Below are 16,181 nucleotides of genomic sequence, written 5' to 3'. Positions count from 1 at the left end.
CTACATTTGCTGTCTAACCATGGGGTTAGTTGAAATGTTATTTCAGACATTGCAGTGTTTACTGATAGTGGCAATTTGGCAGCAAGGAAATAAACAGTGCAGTCATTTGTTGATTGTGTGCCTTACAAAGTTGAATATTGTAAATGCTAAACTACTCCAAACTTGTGCAGTCCTTCCATTACCAGAAGGGAATTGCTTATCAGTAATAGTTTTATGTAATCATGGTGAAATAAAGTGAACTTTTGTCTTGTTAGCTAGTTTTCTGTTATCATACACGTTTAACAACATACCACCGAAAAATATATGTAAGTATTCTACTGTCATTAAAATCCTGACTTCTATCACATCTGAATAAAAAAAGAAAGACGCTCACAAAATGTTTTGTTTTAAGTTAAAGTAAACAAATCTGCTTTTTTTTTTGTTTTTTTTTTTTAAATTTATTAGTGTTTGAGCCTTTTACAGCCAGGCCTCTTGTATGAGGCAAAAATACTGCTTCACACTGAGCTCTCCAGTTAAGCCTCAGTCCTCTGCTGATGGCCGCTAGGAGCAGATGGCTGTTAATTGCTTTTCTTAAGGGCATCTCACTTCAATATTACAACAAGGTGCATACAGGGAAAATTACAAATAAATTAAAATACAAAACACAGTCGGTAATCACTGAGCACTCATCTGTTACAAAGAAAACTAAAAACATCTTTTCAAAAATTGTTTTCAGTCCGTTTTCAGTGTCTCTGGATGACCAAACATTTTTTCTTAATGCTCATGTCCAAGTCAACTCCTTCTCCGGGGAAAAACCGAGGTGGATTTATTTTAGAACCTTGGATTTAAGCAGCGTCAGAGGGGTACCGGGGGAATTACGCAGCGCGGCAAGTTTGGCCAGGCTCGCCGGTCTGGCCAGCCAAGCCTTTCTGGTATTTCAGCCATTGAGAGCACGTCGTCTGTCATGAGGAAGGCAGTTGGCCCGATTCGTGTCCACACACACCTCTCGCACAGCGGGCCGCCTTCAGACACACCATCGGTCTGAACACAGATGAAAGAGAGACACTTTAAAACTTCTGCAAAAATTCTGTTTGATTTTTAGATTTATTTTATGTCCATCATAATCTTCTATGTCAATGACAAAATCCGTACTACAGTATTCACTACTGAGAGACTAAACAAATGACAATAGGTGAAGCATTCTTGTTCTTACACATTTCATCCGTTTTCTGCACATGATGAAAGATGAGCCGGGAGTGATGCAGTTGGGACAGTTTCCAATGGAGCATGGGAGAGGCTCTCCCACCTTCACCAGGGAGCTGGGCATCTCTGACTTCAGGAAGTATTCCTGGAGATGACAAGAGGTTGTAGTTTCTCCATTACAATGTTGTAGGACACTACAGCCTTTTCTTCAATTCCATGGATAAAATAGCATTTCTTTCATCTCAAATTAAGAAGGGTGAGTGAACGAGAGTGAGTGAAAGAGATATGGAGAGTGCCTCACCCCTGGACCCCGAACTGACCTCTTTGCCCAGTGGGTGTTTGTTATCAGGATACTACCCAAAAATCAAACACTGACAGAATGGAAACTGAACAGACCTCCTGAGAGACCAATTCCGACCAAAAATTAATTAAAGCATAATTGACCTTTGGGGTCTTTTGAACCATGAGAAAGTATCATCGACTCAATACACATGGAAAGAAAATTCCCATCTTCTGGGCCAGGGCCATAAACTCTAACCCACATTCCTGGAAGACATGGACATAGAGTCTCCCTGCAAATAGCCAAGTTATGTGATGTTATTCATCATGTAAATACATGAAGAATGGTATAACTGTAACAGTTGTGTGATTATCTGTTGGGGAGATATTAATTAGGGCCCAAGCGCAAGGAACCAACTTTTTGTAGAGATTATTATTATTATTATTATTATTATTATTATTATCTCAGTGTAGATGGTTTGAGAAAGTTGAATCAATGAACGTTGGATGTCTAGACATCATGAGAAGTGGTAATATGAAGGTTAATGTTTGATATGTTGATAGAAGAATGGACTTATTACAAAATGAATGTTTAATGTTGAACTGTTTTTCTGAATGGTTTTGCAATATATGGTACATGAAATATTCAGAGATAGTGACTGAAGTGTGAATTTGTGTTTAAAACTCAGAACCTAATTCCCCAGTGTAAGAAAGTTATTCACCAACTCAAGTTGAAGTAACAGTAATAATAATAATAATAATAATAATAATAACTTAATTTGCATGCTTTGTGTTGCTTCACATTAAAGAGGTAAAAAAAACAAAAAACAAAAGGAATACATGCATAGAATAAAAGAAGGCAAACAAGAAAAATGGAAAACAGTGCATTGCATTAAAAGAGAGGACAAGAACAGCTTGAAAAGGAAACACAGCTAAAATTCTTAAGTAACAGACATAATCAATCATGAAAAACAATAAAAATGCAATAAAGTGTCTTAAAGATGGTGGGATTTGGTGCAAGAGAAATGGTGCAAAAATCATGCTATAGAAAGGCTGGGTTAAAAAGAACACCACACCTTAAAAGTCCAGAACAAAGGAATTAAATATTCATCGACAATTTGGCATGAAAACATTTAAAACACACCCAAGACTCAGCCTATCTTTTTCAAATTTATAAAATAAGCCTCAGAGGGATTTTTCCAAAACAATTTTTATTAAGACGTCTCTTTTAGTTGTTTTTCAACCAAGTATATGCATATTTTATTGAAACAAGTTTACGCCACTGAAGATTTGAGTGTAGTCAGATTAAACTTGATAACAAGAAGCCAACCAAAGCCTGAATCCCCTATTCAGACTGAAACTTCACTCTGGAAGCAGATAGCGACACATGAAACTGGAACTCGGCAGGCTTGCTGACAGCAGTCAGTCACACCAGGAGTTGAACCGCAAAGACTCTTTCAGAGCAGCCTGAAACTTCTTGACTCCCCTCCGCTGGTGGTTCACCACCGCTGCACCGCAAAGACCCGAACCAGGCCAGAACGCACTGAGTTGTAACTTACAGCTAACTACAGCTGAACCACCACAAACCCAGACCTGCAGACGTGACATCTGTGCAGTAACGAAACTCGTCAACAGTAGTGCCTAGCATGGCTTTGTGATCAAGGGTTGATGTTGAATAATGTTAAAATTAAAAGATAAATTCTTTAGAGAAGTTGAATTAGCGTTCCATGTTGCAATACGTTAGCCTCGAGTCACACACTTCGAACCATTTTCTTTATTATTTTATTTTTATTATCATGTATAGGCCTTATTATTCTTCTTATTTATTATCTTGTGCTTTATCATGTATCCTCAAGATGTTTAGCTATTAATAAATGTCTGCATTTATCATAAGAAGGTATTGTTGTTTTCTTTGAGCACAGTAAATAGAGGTCACTGTTTGGGACAAGAACTTATGGTTATGAGACTGATTCATTGATTAAATTGAATAAGGGTTAGTGCTTCCTCCTGAGACTAACATATTCTAATCAAAAAGGGAAGTGGTGCCCACACAAGGTTATGTTTTATATTAACAAAAGTGTTCAATGTTAGAGCAACATATACTGGAAGAACACAGCCAATCTCTTTTCAAAATAAAATCCTAGTTAATGCGAACATGCAGAACATATTTCAGGTATTTATTTCGTATGAGAAATGGTTTTCTGTCTTTGCGAGGAAGTTTTTGAGGGCAACAGTCTGAGATGGTGGGCCCCAGCTAGTCCCGTTGAAGGGTGTGGTTTAAGAACATACTTTCTCAGAACTGAATCATACCCCAGATGTTTCCCAGTGGCAGAGTATGGTGGGTGTGAGAAAGAACTGTCAGGCTGAGTTACAGGAGGAGGTCCTCATGCCCGCCTTAATGTTCACTCCACATGGACTGTGAGAGGAAGTCCTGGGGGACGGGGGGTTGTTCTCACTTATTATATATAATGTCACTGTGTGATAGACTGTACAGTGACAATAATTGCTTCAACAAGTAACAATGTTAACAACGTTGCTGGAGCCGTGCAAATATTTCCACGATAAGACACGGGCCAAAACACACAAATGCTGACAGCTTAGGTAGACAGAGCTGCTGCCGCCATGACAAATCATATTTGTCTACAGTAGTGAAAAGGATAAAATAGGTCATAATAACATGAAAAATAATTTGTTATAACATTCTTGTGAACTAACAAGGGAAAAAAATCCTTGTTAACTAACACAAAATTGCAGCACATGGGTCACAATAGAGAATGCATTGACTAGCCTCCTAGCCTATACAGATACACATCAGATTGGCTAATTATATGTGAAGTCTGAATAAAGTCAATAACGGGTGCCTGACACTGAAGCAACTAAATGGAATTAACCCATCGTTCATTTTATTACACCTGTGCTTTCCTTATTGTGACATGTCTTCATTGAAAAAAGTCCATTAGGACTGTGTGTGTTGGTCCAAATGGGTTCCTCTCCATCAGGATACCCAAGAGATGTTTCCATTTGATCCAACAGAAAGCACAAGATGATGAAATTCATTAACAGCAATGTGAGATGGATGACTGAATATACTGTAGTACTTTGTGAGGAAAAACTGCATCTCCAATAAAACAAAGAATTCTAACATAGTACCAGAGTGGTTAACCTGGATTAAATTCATTCTATGTGGCTCATTTTCATCATAAACATACCGTATATATTTAATGGGCACTAGCAATCCCCTTACACTTCACATCTGTGAGGAATTTACAAATAGAGGAGAAGTTTGGAAATTTGCAACACTAGGATTATTCAGAGTTTCAAACAACAAAAGTTCTCATGGGAAAAACTGCAAAAAGCAAACATTGCCAGATGTGTTTGATGGAGGATTACGCCTTGAAAGAAGCACTGCAGCAGCAGCTAAACTGTGGCTCCTACAGCGGTGGGAGAGATAGAAAAGCCTGTCTGTTAGTCCCTCGTCATAGAATGTTGTACAAACATTTCTGGTCCCTCTGGCGCCACAATGACCTTAAAATGTGTAGTTTTGAATGAAATGTTGGATGGAGTGCCCTGAAAACTTGTACAGCTGTACTTGGAATTTAGTGCCAATTAGTAAATGCTAAACTAAGAAGGTAAGCATGTTAGGAGAGAGTCTTGAGGAGAGTCTTGTCTTTTCCGGCACTGTCAAGGTGCAAAAATACCAATGATTGAGTGATTAAACACATTTGCTCTTTGGATGTCATACATCAGTTAGCTGTAGGACACCAGCTGGGTCGTATTTATACAGGTCACTGATAACATTATAAGCAGCTTGGAAGGAACTGGAAGCGACCTTGCGATTTAGACTGCCAACAATTCAGCTCCTTCTAAAAGCACATAATACATCTCCATTTAGAAATCCTAAAAGCCTACACAGCAAATTATGTTTGACTTCTGCTTCTACTGCGGATACACTGGAATTTTGATCTCTGACAACATTATGTTTTCCCCCAAGCCTTTCCTGAAATAAAAGAACTCCCTTAAGCTAAACATTTCAAGTTCCTTATTGCCACATCTCATTACACAAGTACGAGAGAGTACAAATCTTAGGTTTCAGCTCCTCAAACAATGCAGTAAGGAAACTAAGAACAAGAGTATAAAACATGAGTGTGTGTAAAGTGCATGTGCCCTACTTAAAATATATAAATAAATATCTATATGTGTATGGACAAATATATGTGCTTATTTATGTGTTTGTGACATCAGGCAGGCTGCAGGCCGTCTGTATCCGCTGTTCACAAGCCTGGTGGCCTGGTGGAAAAAGCTGTCCTGGAGACTTCTGGTCCAGGCCTTGAGGCTGCGATAGGTTGAAACAGGTCATAGTTGGGGTTGCGGGGTTTTGTTCTTTTTGTTTATTTTGGTCTTTCCTGGCTTATAAAGATATTTTTCCCAGTAATGATGTAATACCGCAAAATGGCCCAACTGTAAAATTTCCTACCATTTCCGAAAGAACTGACCTATTACCGACTTCAAAGAAATTCCATTACAAGCACTTAAAACACTTGACACCACCTATACATTTGAAATTGGACAACAACAGCCACCTACATAGTCTTGACACCAATTTTAAAGAAGTTTAGAGAACGCAGGAAGTGAAACTGCTCAAAAACGTCATTGATTCTGAGCAGAGGATGTTCTAAACTTATGTTGTCTGCCCATATGTGTGATAAGAGTTCTGAGGAAAACCAAGTGACGGAAGTGGTCGATGATATCAGGAGGACAAGATATGACAAGATATGACTTAATATGTAGTGGCAATGCAAAGAAGTAAAGTGCATTGCTTGGTTATGTCCTACCCCAGCCACTGTGAGGATGTGGCGGATGTTCTTAGTGATGATCAGCGAGGTCTTAGCACGAGTCACCGCCACATACAGCAGGTTCCACTCATCGTCTGGGAATTTAGCTGAGCAGGAAAGAGAAATAAATATAAGAGCTAAAGGTTTGCTTCCCAGAAGAGCTATCTACAGTCAAAAATATTGTAATATCTGTGTTCAAAGTTAACTACTAATCAACGGACGAACAGGAAAGCATAGCTATATACAAAAACCTATAATGTAAAATATATGTAAAAAAATAAAAGAAAGGTTTATCCAAATAAACACCCACAAAATGAGAAGGCGGGATAGTGGTGTAGCTCGTGCCTGGCGGACGGAACCTTGGCAAAGTCATCGGTGACCATCACGGTGTCGAACTCCAGACCCTTAGCCTTGTGGACTGTTCCGAGTATAAAGTCTGGAACAAAGCAGCAAACGTTGGCAAGAGTGAGAGTGCAGCATAAAACTGCATACAACAACTGAAAAACTTCACATATTGATGCAAAATAAGTAAAGCTTTACAAATATGCAACAGATTTCCAAAAAAAAACCCTTCCTTTTTTTCCAGTAATTTCCAAACTGGAACGCAATTACACTAAATTTTAGTGAATTTAGTATTCATGCAGATGTTAAACTATAAAAAAAAAACTGAAATTATGAAAGGGCAGAAACAGGAAAACCACATTATATATTCCATTCTTCTGTTAGTACATGACTCATGTTTAAATATGAAATAAAAGGAACCAAATACTGGCAAACATGAGAGTAGTCATTATCACAACACAATGAGTCACGCTCAGTCACTACTACTGAGACAGAAACACTACACTAACTGTTTGTTCTCATTTTAATTTAATTTTATCGTACTTTACGTTATATTTTTGATGTTTGTCACTTTGTCACGTACAACCGATACTTTGATGAGGCCTTCATTTACATCATTCATTTTTTTTTCAGCCTTTTTGTGCATACCTGCTTTGTACATGTCACTTTCAAAGCATTTGTCCAGGCATGTCACCAGTTTGGGGATGCGACGTCCGTATTTTTCTACGGTGTTGAGTTTGCCCTCCAGCTCGTGATCCTCTGTCTGCTCGGCGTACTTCTTCAGGGCCCAGAAGGCGTTCCGACTTTTTCTCGCAAAGGAGCGGATGAGAGGATCCTTGATGGCTGCGGCGGAGGAAATTCAACATCACCGTCAAAAAGGTCGGTTTATTTAAAACAAATACATCACAGGCTAGAGGTGTGCGTTGGTAGGAAACTCACGTCTTCGTTGTTGGTCTGCTCCTTGCATCAGCTGCCAGATATCCAGGATCCTGTTTAGGCCGATACTTGTGACACCCTGTAGGAAGAGCTAGACCTGTAAGTGCCTGATCAATAAGCCAACATTTACAAAAATTAATCACTTCTTACAAGCTTTAAATGCCTTCTACTGCCTTTAAATGAAGAGAGAGATGAAGAAAAGTTAGCTGTAATAAGACTGAACCCTTCATCATAACTTCATCATTTAAAAATGCTTTCATTTCTTTTCTACGCAGCCCTGCAGTGGGCACATTTACCAACCTGACAGAGAACGTGTATAGTCAGACAGGTGTCAGACATAGTGCTTTTTGACACTTGACAGAAAGCAATTCATCATCCTGTTAGAATTAGAACCTCTTTATTTTACAAGAATTTATACTCTGCATCCTATTATATTGTTATACTACATACCCATCCTAACTATTTTCTGTCACTCTGTACTTTTCCTTTAATTTGACATATCTTCATAATGTAAAATATGCTTGCTACTACTTCTTTCCATATATGTGTGTGTGTACACTCACTCCTATGTAGTGGAGGCGGCAGTGGGGGTTGGCATCGGTCAGCTGCACTGCTTGGGTGAACACGCTGGAATTACATCTAGACAGGATGGCCGTCTTCCCCCGGCAAGGACTCACACCCATCCTCAAAGAGGCTGCGACCTTGTCTGCGGTCTCGCCGCACACGCCGCCTGTTGCATACACAGACATGTCAACAAAAGAAAAAAGAAAAAAAAAAGGGAAATGGGATATTTCTAATCTTTCCAAGGAAGGAAATCATGTCTGTTTTTAAAGGAACCTTATGGTGAAATATTGCGGTATTCACCTTTCTGCTTTCCTCCTACTAGAATCTTCTGGACTTTCTTGCACACTTTGAGGATGGTGGCACCGACATAGGCGATCTCAGCACCGAACCGGAAGCTCTGGACAAAGATAAGAGAAACCTTCACTGTTACTGCGAGAAACTTATTCAGAATGAAGAACAGCGTGCCCCGAAGATATGGGTTAAATTGAGACTATATGAAAAAAGTGACGGCTATTACAGCAACATCTCAAGCTGTCTGAACCCAAAGCTGTTTAAACTCAGTTTTCGCTCCCTTTATTGATAGTTTTTCAGACAGACAAGACAGTTGCTATATGATTCAGGGAGGCCTGCCATATAATGTTGTTTTCATGATACCTTTGCTCCATCACATGTTGTTTTTCACATTTGCGATGAATGTTTTGAGCTCTGGCTCTACAGTTTCCATTATGCCTCAGGTGACGTAAACATGAAAAGAGTGAGGAAGCCGTGGGCTACATCAATAAGCAAGATCTTGAATTTTAAGGTTTTTTTTTTTAAAAGAGTAGTTTAGAGCATCCCTCTGTATAAGAAATTCAATGACCTTAACTGCTTCTATGTGTGTGTACCTGTGTGAGGTAGAAGATGTGCGTGTGGTCGACAATGTGCAAGGCGTTGACGGCTCCTTTGAAGGTGTAGATCTGCTGGTGAGGATCTCCGACCAGGATTTTCCCACAGTGCTGAGACAGCAGCACGTCCATGATGGCTGGGAGGAGAGGGAGAGAAAAGTTTAACATAATAATCACAATCATTATGTTTTTTCCCCCAAAATCACGCAGGACTGCATAACACACCTGGAGTGCAGTCCTGGGCCTCATCGATGAAAAGGACGTCGTATTGGTGAGACAGGGAGGGATTTTGGAGCTGCCACAACTTAAGGTAACCTGGGAATGAAAAAGTTCTGCTGAGCACCTGCAGCGTTCCTTCTATTATAAACAGAATTATTGACGTTCATCTCATTTATTTTCAGTTGGCGTACCGTCGTGGGTCATGAAGTAGGCGTCGGTGTTTGTCTTGACGAGTTCTTTCATTTTGTTCCAGATGTGCTGCGCGTCGCGGACAAACAGCTGGGATTTAAAAATAGAAGTTTACAGGACAGTTTAAATATTACTTACTTATTATTACTTTGCGGTGTCTCCTTGTTCTGAGTTGTAATATCATTTGTTAACTTTGTAAAACAAAGTCCATAAATACAGAAGCCAAGATTTAATCTTTAGTGAGGTTTGTCATTCATTCACCATAATTTAAGTCTACAAGCCAGGGATCTGTCTTTTGAGTCAAAATTGAACTGCATGTTTTATTTGCAGAGCAGCAGAGCAGTAAGTCCTGAGACTGTGTGTCACTACATACATTAATATGTTCATACAGTACCTGTTTTTCTAGAGGATCGACACCATTGCTCGGGACATGACTAGTGGTGATGGTCTCGTCCGCTGAAGCCATGAAGGTGTTGAGAGTTGTGGTCACGACTTTGGATTTACTAAAGCCGCCGCGGCCTTTAGGTAGGACAGAGTTGATGGCGAATGGCTTCAGGTTAGAGGTCAGCTTCTTGATAAAATGGTACCTGTACGGGGAAGATCACAGAGGCGTAAGAAATGATGTGGTTTAAAAATGGAAATCACCTGATATACCTTAAAAAAAACACAGAGAGGAGTTACTAAAGCAAACAAGCCTACGTGAATGTTATTCTGCCTGGTTATAATGAATACTGAACAGCATGTTGAGTATTTCTTATTTTGTTTATTACAGATTTAATATGCAAATGTTGAATAAAGCAAAAACATGCCACACACAGCCACCTCTCTTTGTACACCAAAACTCAAAATCCATGACTGCCGCTGAGAGGGTCCGAGGGGCAACTTTGATTCTCACCTCCTCCCGATGTCCTTGAAGGCCAAGGAGTGGACAGTCTTGCAGTGCACGTTGCGGGGGAAGCGGCGCTCCGCCTCGACGGCCACTGACTTGTTGAAGGCCACATACAGGAAGCGGAGGTGTGGTCGCTGCTCGGCGTACTTCACCAACGTGGTCGTCTTCCCTGTACCTGCGGCAGACAGCACCGACCTCTCAGCTCTGAACAGTTGCACTGACAAAATTCACTACTGACCCTCAACGTTTACAGAGACGTTATGCCTGAACATTTACAACTTTTGGACACATATTCATCGCTACCTGCTAAACATATTCTTCATTAACTTCAGAACCGACATACAGCCCTGATGAAACCTGTTTAACATGGTAGAAAGAATGCAGAATTTGGGTTTTAAACGAAATGTCTTGAAATGAATTATCTACAGAAAGAATGCCCCCTGGTGATGTTTCAGCCATTCTACACTTAAACTGGTGTTCCTATTACACACATAAAGTGCTTTGCATGTGGTGGAGGGCTACAGATCTAAAAATTATTAATGTTTTTTTGTTCAGATGTAAATACTTTGGGTCTGAGCTGGGCCAAATAGTGATATCGTCTTTTATTTCCATTGTATTATTATTAAGTGAGCTCTTGGTTGTAAGAAATGATGACTATGTGGATGGCTCAAGTGCCATCAGCAGAGTTGGTTGCTTATGTACCTGCAAAAGCCATGATCTTGACCACATGGTCCGGCTGGATGTCGTGGCCGAGGATCTGCTGCTGCTCACGTGTGAGCTGAATCTGAGGCCGTCTAGTAGAAACACACAAACACAACGCTAAACACACAGACATGTACTGTTCGGTCTGTTGGCTGTTCTACAAACATCAGTGCTTAGAGAATCCTGTGGTTAATGGTTGATGATAAATTCTATTTTTATCAACGAGTTACAATGTCCTACTTGTCACAGCCCTACAACAGTATGCAAAAAGTTATGTAAACACCGTCTTTAGTGCTGAACTCTTTCACCCTTCAAGAATTTCGCAACTCACCCGCCCTGAGAGCCGATAGAGAAGGGCCCGTTCTCCATCAGATGAAGCACATAGTAGATGTTGTAATGCAACCTGGAGGAGGCAGAGAAGACAAAAACTTGTGGGAAGGCTGACGAGCGTGATGAGTGAAAATAAAGAAGCTGACACTTTTAAGCTCTCACCTGTTACTGATCGGAATGTTGCTCCTCTTTATCGCCAGCAACATCATGGCCATGTGGCTGAGGTACTCTGTGATGGCGGTGTACGACATGCAGCCGGAGAGCAGCGACACCAAGGCCCGCACGTCGCCGACGCTCTCGCTTAGGATGAGTATGACGGCCATGGCCGCGTACGGGTTGGGACCCTGAGAATCGGACACAAATTATGTGAAAACCTTAAAGTTTCCGTAGACGTCATGTACAAACTGTTAACCTGTTCAGTTCATACACAGGTCGCTCTTGAAAGAATGATGACGGCATCCTACAAACATTTGGAAGGGTACCATGAAGAAAGAAAAACATATTTTTGAGTGGAGGGGGACTGTGTGTGTGAGACAAACCTCAATGTCAAGGTTTATACACTTTGGAACGTTAGGAATTCGTAATCTGATGGAGGCTTCAGCCTGAGGGAAAAGGCGATGTTTCTTAACACACTCCAGGACGTCGTCAGGTCTCACACGCTCACCGACCTTATGCTGGGCCATTACACTGAACAACATTACACAGACAGGATAATTACCACAGTGAACATTTCAACAACAAGTGCCAACCTTTCCATACTTTTGCTGATGATCCACAACTTTACATTTGATCCCAGTTGTAACCAGCTTTGCTTTTTCTACAATTGGTCAGCTTCGTCTGAAGTTTTGCTTAAGAGGTTTTTATGTCTTTGTTGTTTGAAAGTGAAAAGTTAGATATTTATTGTGATGAGACTCTTCTTTGTAAATGCAGGGTAGCTAGAATATTTCCATTTCTCTACGAGAAAATGCGAACATACATAACAAGGTGTCGTATGCTGTGCTGTGACGATGCTGGGTCTGTTATGCTGCTGCTTTTCAGGATGGAGAAGACCTCCCCCACTGTGTCCTTCTCCCTCATCATGTAGCGGTAGTATTGTTTCTTGAAGGGCACGAACTGCAAAAAGGGAACACACACACACACACATCAACAAAAGTGCACAACTGCCCTGCTTTTGTTACATCCTTTCTACTAAGATAATGTTATTCAACTTCTCTCTCACACCTTGCTGCTAACATATAACTTGATATAACTCTGTGGTCTGTTTAACCTTAGTGTCCTGGACGATGTTCCTCCAGCGATGGCAGACGAGGCTGACGTTACGGTAGAGGTCCTGGGCAGGGAGGAGCCACAGTACCTGCCTCAGCACCTCCTCTGGAAGGTCATCCACGCAGCCCTGCGGCCGCAGAAGGACCCTGCTGCTGCCCAGGAGCCCATAGTGGGCGTCAGGGAGGGCCTCCACCTCATCTTGCTCATTGTGAATGCCACCGTCACATTTATCAAATTCCGCATCATCCCCGAACATCTCTGCTGTTATTCCCTCCAAATAGTCTACCTCCTTCTCCTCTGCCTCAGGCTCTTGCACTGTCTCAGCAGCTAAGAGACTGAAATCGTCAACCTCTTCCTCCTCCTCAGGGTCTGGCACCATCATGGCAGCTAGCAGGCTGACATCGTCATCCTCCTCCTCCTCCTCCTCAGGGTCTGGCACCATCATGGCGGCTAGCAGGCTGACATCGTCATCCTCCTCCTCCTCCTCCTCCTCCTCAGGGTCTGGCACTATCATGGCGGCTAGCAGGCTGACGTCGTCATCCTCATCCTCGTCCTCCTCTTCCACGACCTTTGGCTCTTGGTTGTGAAAAATTTCTCCATTGAGTCCATTTGTACAGGTGGAGGAGCAGGGCTGAGCAGATTTGTGTGGGCTGGAACTGATGACGCCAGTCACTGAAAAGAAGTCTTTGACGCCCTTCTGTTGCCTTGCGGGACTTCCTGAGGCAGATGCTGGTGGTAAGAGGAGTGAGTAAGAAAGGAAAAGATTTAGTGACTGACATCAGTTTTAAGCCAAAAACTGATGAACAAAAGAAAAGGGCTGTTCAGGCATTATTCTACTGAACAAAAAAAAAAGAAGAAGGAATTCACATATTGTCGCTCTGTCTGTTTACATGTTACATTGCGTAAAGAAAAGTGATGTGTATGTATGAACTGTTAGTTTAGAAATACATCTTATCATAAATATGTCGAAGGGTGTGACAGCAGAGGATTTATTGCAAATTACCCCACTTCTGTCGCTTGGTGGGAGTCCTGGGGTAAAGCCCCTGGTTTGGGTTGCGATTGCCCTGCCGCTGGTGGATGGTTTGGGGCTGGGTGAGGGCGTACGTGCCTTCTGCACATTGTCCCAGCTCATCACAATCTTCTGCATTCATGTGCTTCCTCTTGGCCTTCCCTAGAAACCCACCCAACATTTAGTCATGTAAGCACAATAGAAAATGTAATCTATTCAGTCCTTAGCAGACAGCCATATCCTACATTAAGATGTTAATTCCTCTTTTTGTTCACCACAGCTGGGATTCCTCTTAACAATCAAAACTCTATGGTTGACTACAGTCCAATCAGATCCCTCGGGTCATCTGGCATTACTTTTTCTATGTTTAAAAGAAAACTCAAAACCTTTCTGTTCTCTCAGGCTTATGACTAACCAGTTTCTTTCTTGAGTGTGTGAGACTGGACAACCTTAACTTTTTATGTTTTTTTTTGTTTGTTTGTATGTGTGCTTAACTTGGTGTTCATTTTAGGTTGTTGTATTTCTGTATTGTTAAACTTTGCTTTAAAACGATTTTACCATGTTGATAAATTGTTTTCATGCTGATGTTAAGCATCTTGAACTGTCTGCCAAAACTGACATGACTTTATTGGCTTGTAGCAAGCGGCTACGTCAACTACAGGGCTATAAAGTTTATCAGTGTGGATGTCAGTAGGGTTTAGAGTATCATTATGACCCAAATGTTGTTTCAGAGGCTGTTGAATCCTGACCAGGACAGACTTGTAAAAGGAAAGTAAATATCGTCGTTTTGAACCTAGGAAAATTAGCAACTTTAACTTGTATGTTTGCATAAAACGCAGCGAGTAGTATGTAAGCTATTTTAAAACTATTTGTCTCACACATACCTTAATGTTTGACAAACGTTAGAGGCCATAACTTTATTTTCGTTTACCTTTAGCAGCCACCTCCATCTTCGTTGTCACTGCATCCGTGTTTTAATGCCAAAGCCACGTAACTTAAGAGATCACAATTTGTTTACCGAGGAAAAGTTAAAAACTTAGCAGAAATGCCGTCCTCATATTATTTATTAGCTTTGCTTGTGCAAAAACAAACGAACCTTCAGCGCCAACGTTAGTTAGTAACGTTAAAAAACGACTGTTACTAGCTTGTTCATGTTCATGCTACACCAACCTGTCCAAAAAATGTGCCGCCTCACTTAATGTCAACTAACGTCAACTATCTAACGTCACTGATTGTATTTATCGGTTTGAAAAGTGAGCACCTTTGCTTTCAGGTAGCTAGAGACATGATTTAAGTAAATACAAGTAAAGGCTGTAAAGTTTGTGTTGGTGAAGAAGCCACATGATTGGATGGCGCTTCTTCTTCTTTGAATTCTATTGGCAGTTGGCAAAGCAGCTTTAAGGTGCAGTATCACCACCTACTGGACGACAGTGTTGAGAGGTGGAAGGCTGACCAGTCCAAATCATAGACTGTGTATACAGAAGGGTGACAAATTAAAGGAAAACTGGTACAGTTCTGAATGCTTGACCCCTACAGTGAGGCGATCTAGTGGCTCTGTTATACTGTGGGGAACATTTTGCTGGCATGGTTTGGGTCCATTTGTCTCCTTAGAGAGAGACAAGTGCTAGCAGGCTGACATTGTCATCCTCGTCCTCCTCCTCCTCTTCCACAACCTTTGGCTCTTGGTTGGGTCATTGAGTCCATTTGTACAGGTGGAGGAGCAGGGCTGATCAGATTTGTGCGGGCTGGAACTAATGACACCAGTCACTGAAAAGAAGTCTTTGATGCCCTTCTGTTGCCTTGCGGGACTTCCTGAGGCAGATGCTGGTGGTAAGAGGAGAAAGGAGAAAGGAGAGGAGAAAGAAAGAAAGGAAAGATTTAGTGACTGACATCAGTTTTAAGCCAAAGGCTGATAAACAAAAAAAGGGCTGTTCAGGCATTATTCTACTGGACAAAAAAAAAAAAAAAATTCACGTATTGTCACTCTGTTTGTTTACATGTTACATTGCGTAAAGAAAAGTGATGTGTATGTATGAACTGTTTAGAAATACATCTTATCATAAATATGTCAAAGGGTGTGACAGCAGAGGGTTTATTACAGATTACCCCACTTCTGTCGCTTGGTGGGAGTCCTGGGGTAAAGCCCCTGGTTTGGGTTGCGATTGCCCTGCCCCTGGTGGATGGTTTGGGGCTGGGTGAGGGCGTACGTGCCTTCTGCACATTCATGTGCTTCCTCTTGGCCTTCCTCTTGGCCTTCCCTAGAAACCCAGACCCAGTCCTTAGCAGACAGCCATATCCTACATTAAGATGTTAATTCCTCTTTTTGTTCACCACAGCTGGGATTCCTCTTAACCTTAACCTATCAAAACTCTATGGTTGACTACAGTCCAAGAAACAAGTTTTTAGGGAAATGTAATATTACAACATTGGGCTTAGCTGGGAGCAGAATTTCTGTATTCATGCTCACATTCTCTGAACAAATATACAGAACAAATAAGGGTTAATTTGCAGGGTTGACTTCTTATGTAGCCCCATAACAGTATATACCATGAATAATA

At 41.2% G+C, this 16,181-nt stretch overlaps 1 protein-coding gene across 2 annotated transcripts; it reads right to left on the bottom strand.

Annotated features, from left to right (window-relative positions):
* Positions 1–384: 384 nt before the first annotated feature.
* fbxo18 (F-box DNA helicase 1) lies at positions 385–14,984 on the bottom strand. 2 transcript variants are annotated; one of them, XM_044342642.1, is made up of 22 exons: positions 14,555–14,983; positions 13,618–13,785; positions 13,102–13,343; positions 12,616–13,038; positions 12,325–12,461; positions 11,888–12,035; positions 11,511–11,692; positions 11,350–11,421; positions 11,019–11,110; positions 10,323–10,491; positions 9,822–10,014; positions 9,430–9,517; positions 9,245–9,334; positions 9,020–9,156; positions 8,436–8,532; positions 8,135–8,301; positions 7,575–7,650; positions 7,284–7,478; positions 6,604–6,729; positions 6,294–6,400; positions 1,193–1,327; positions 385–1,020 (listed from the first exon to the last, which is right to left on the bottom strand). In XM_044342642.1, exons 1-22 carry the CDS (start codon positions 14,571–14,573, stop codon positions 835–837), a joined length of 3,249 nt encoding a protein of 1,082 aa, XP_044198577.1. In that variant the 5' UTR covers positions 14,574–14,983; the 3' UTR covers positions 385–834. The 2 variants fall into 2 exon arrangements, with proteins under 2 accessions (XP_044198577.1, XP_044198576.1); XM_044342641.1 differs by having other exon boundaries at positions 12,616–13,343; positions 14,555–14,984.
* Between the last annotated feature and the right edge of the window lie 1,197 nt (positions 14,985–16,181).

Source organism: Thunnus albacares, chromosome 23 (genome assembly GCF_914725855.1).
Source record: "Thunnus albacares chromosome 23, fThuAlb1.1, whole genome shotgun sequence".
NCBI classification, from domain to species: Eukaryota; Metazoa; Chordata; class Actinopteri; order Scombriformes; family Scombridae; genus Thunnus; species Thunnus albacares.
This window is presented reverse-complemented; position numbering and strand designations above follow the sequence as displayed.

Bases quoted from the DNA above. Each gene is read 5' to 3' on its own strand.
- fbxo18 (XM_044342641.1), bottom strand. The intron at 9,157-9,244 runs GTGTGTTATGCA...CTCTCCTCCCAG, and splicing joins GGCCCAGGACTGCACTCCAG to CCATCATGGACGTGCTGCTG. The intron at 1,328-6,293 runs GTAGGACATAAC...TGTCATCTCCAG, and splicing joins ACATCCTCACAGTGGCTGGG to GAATACTTCCTGAAGTCAGA.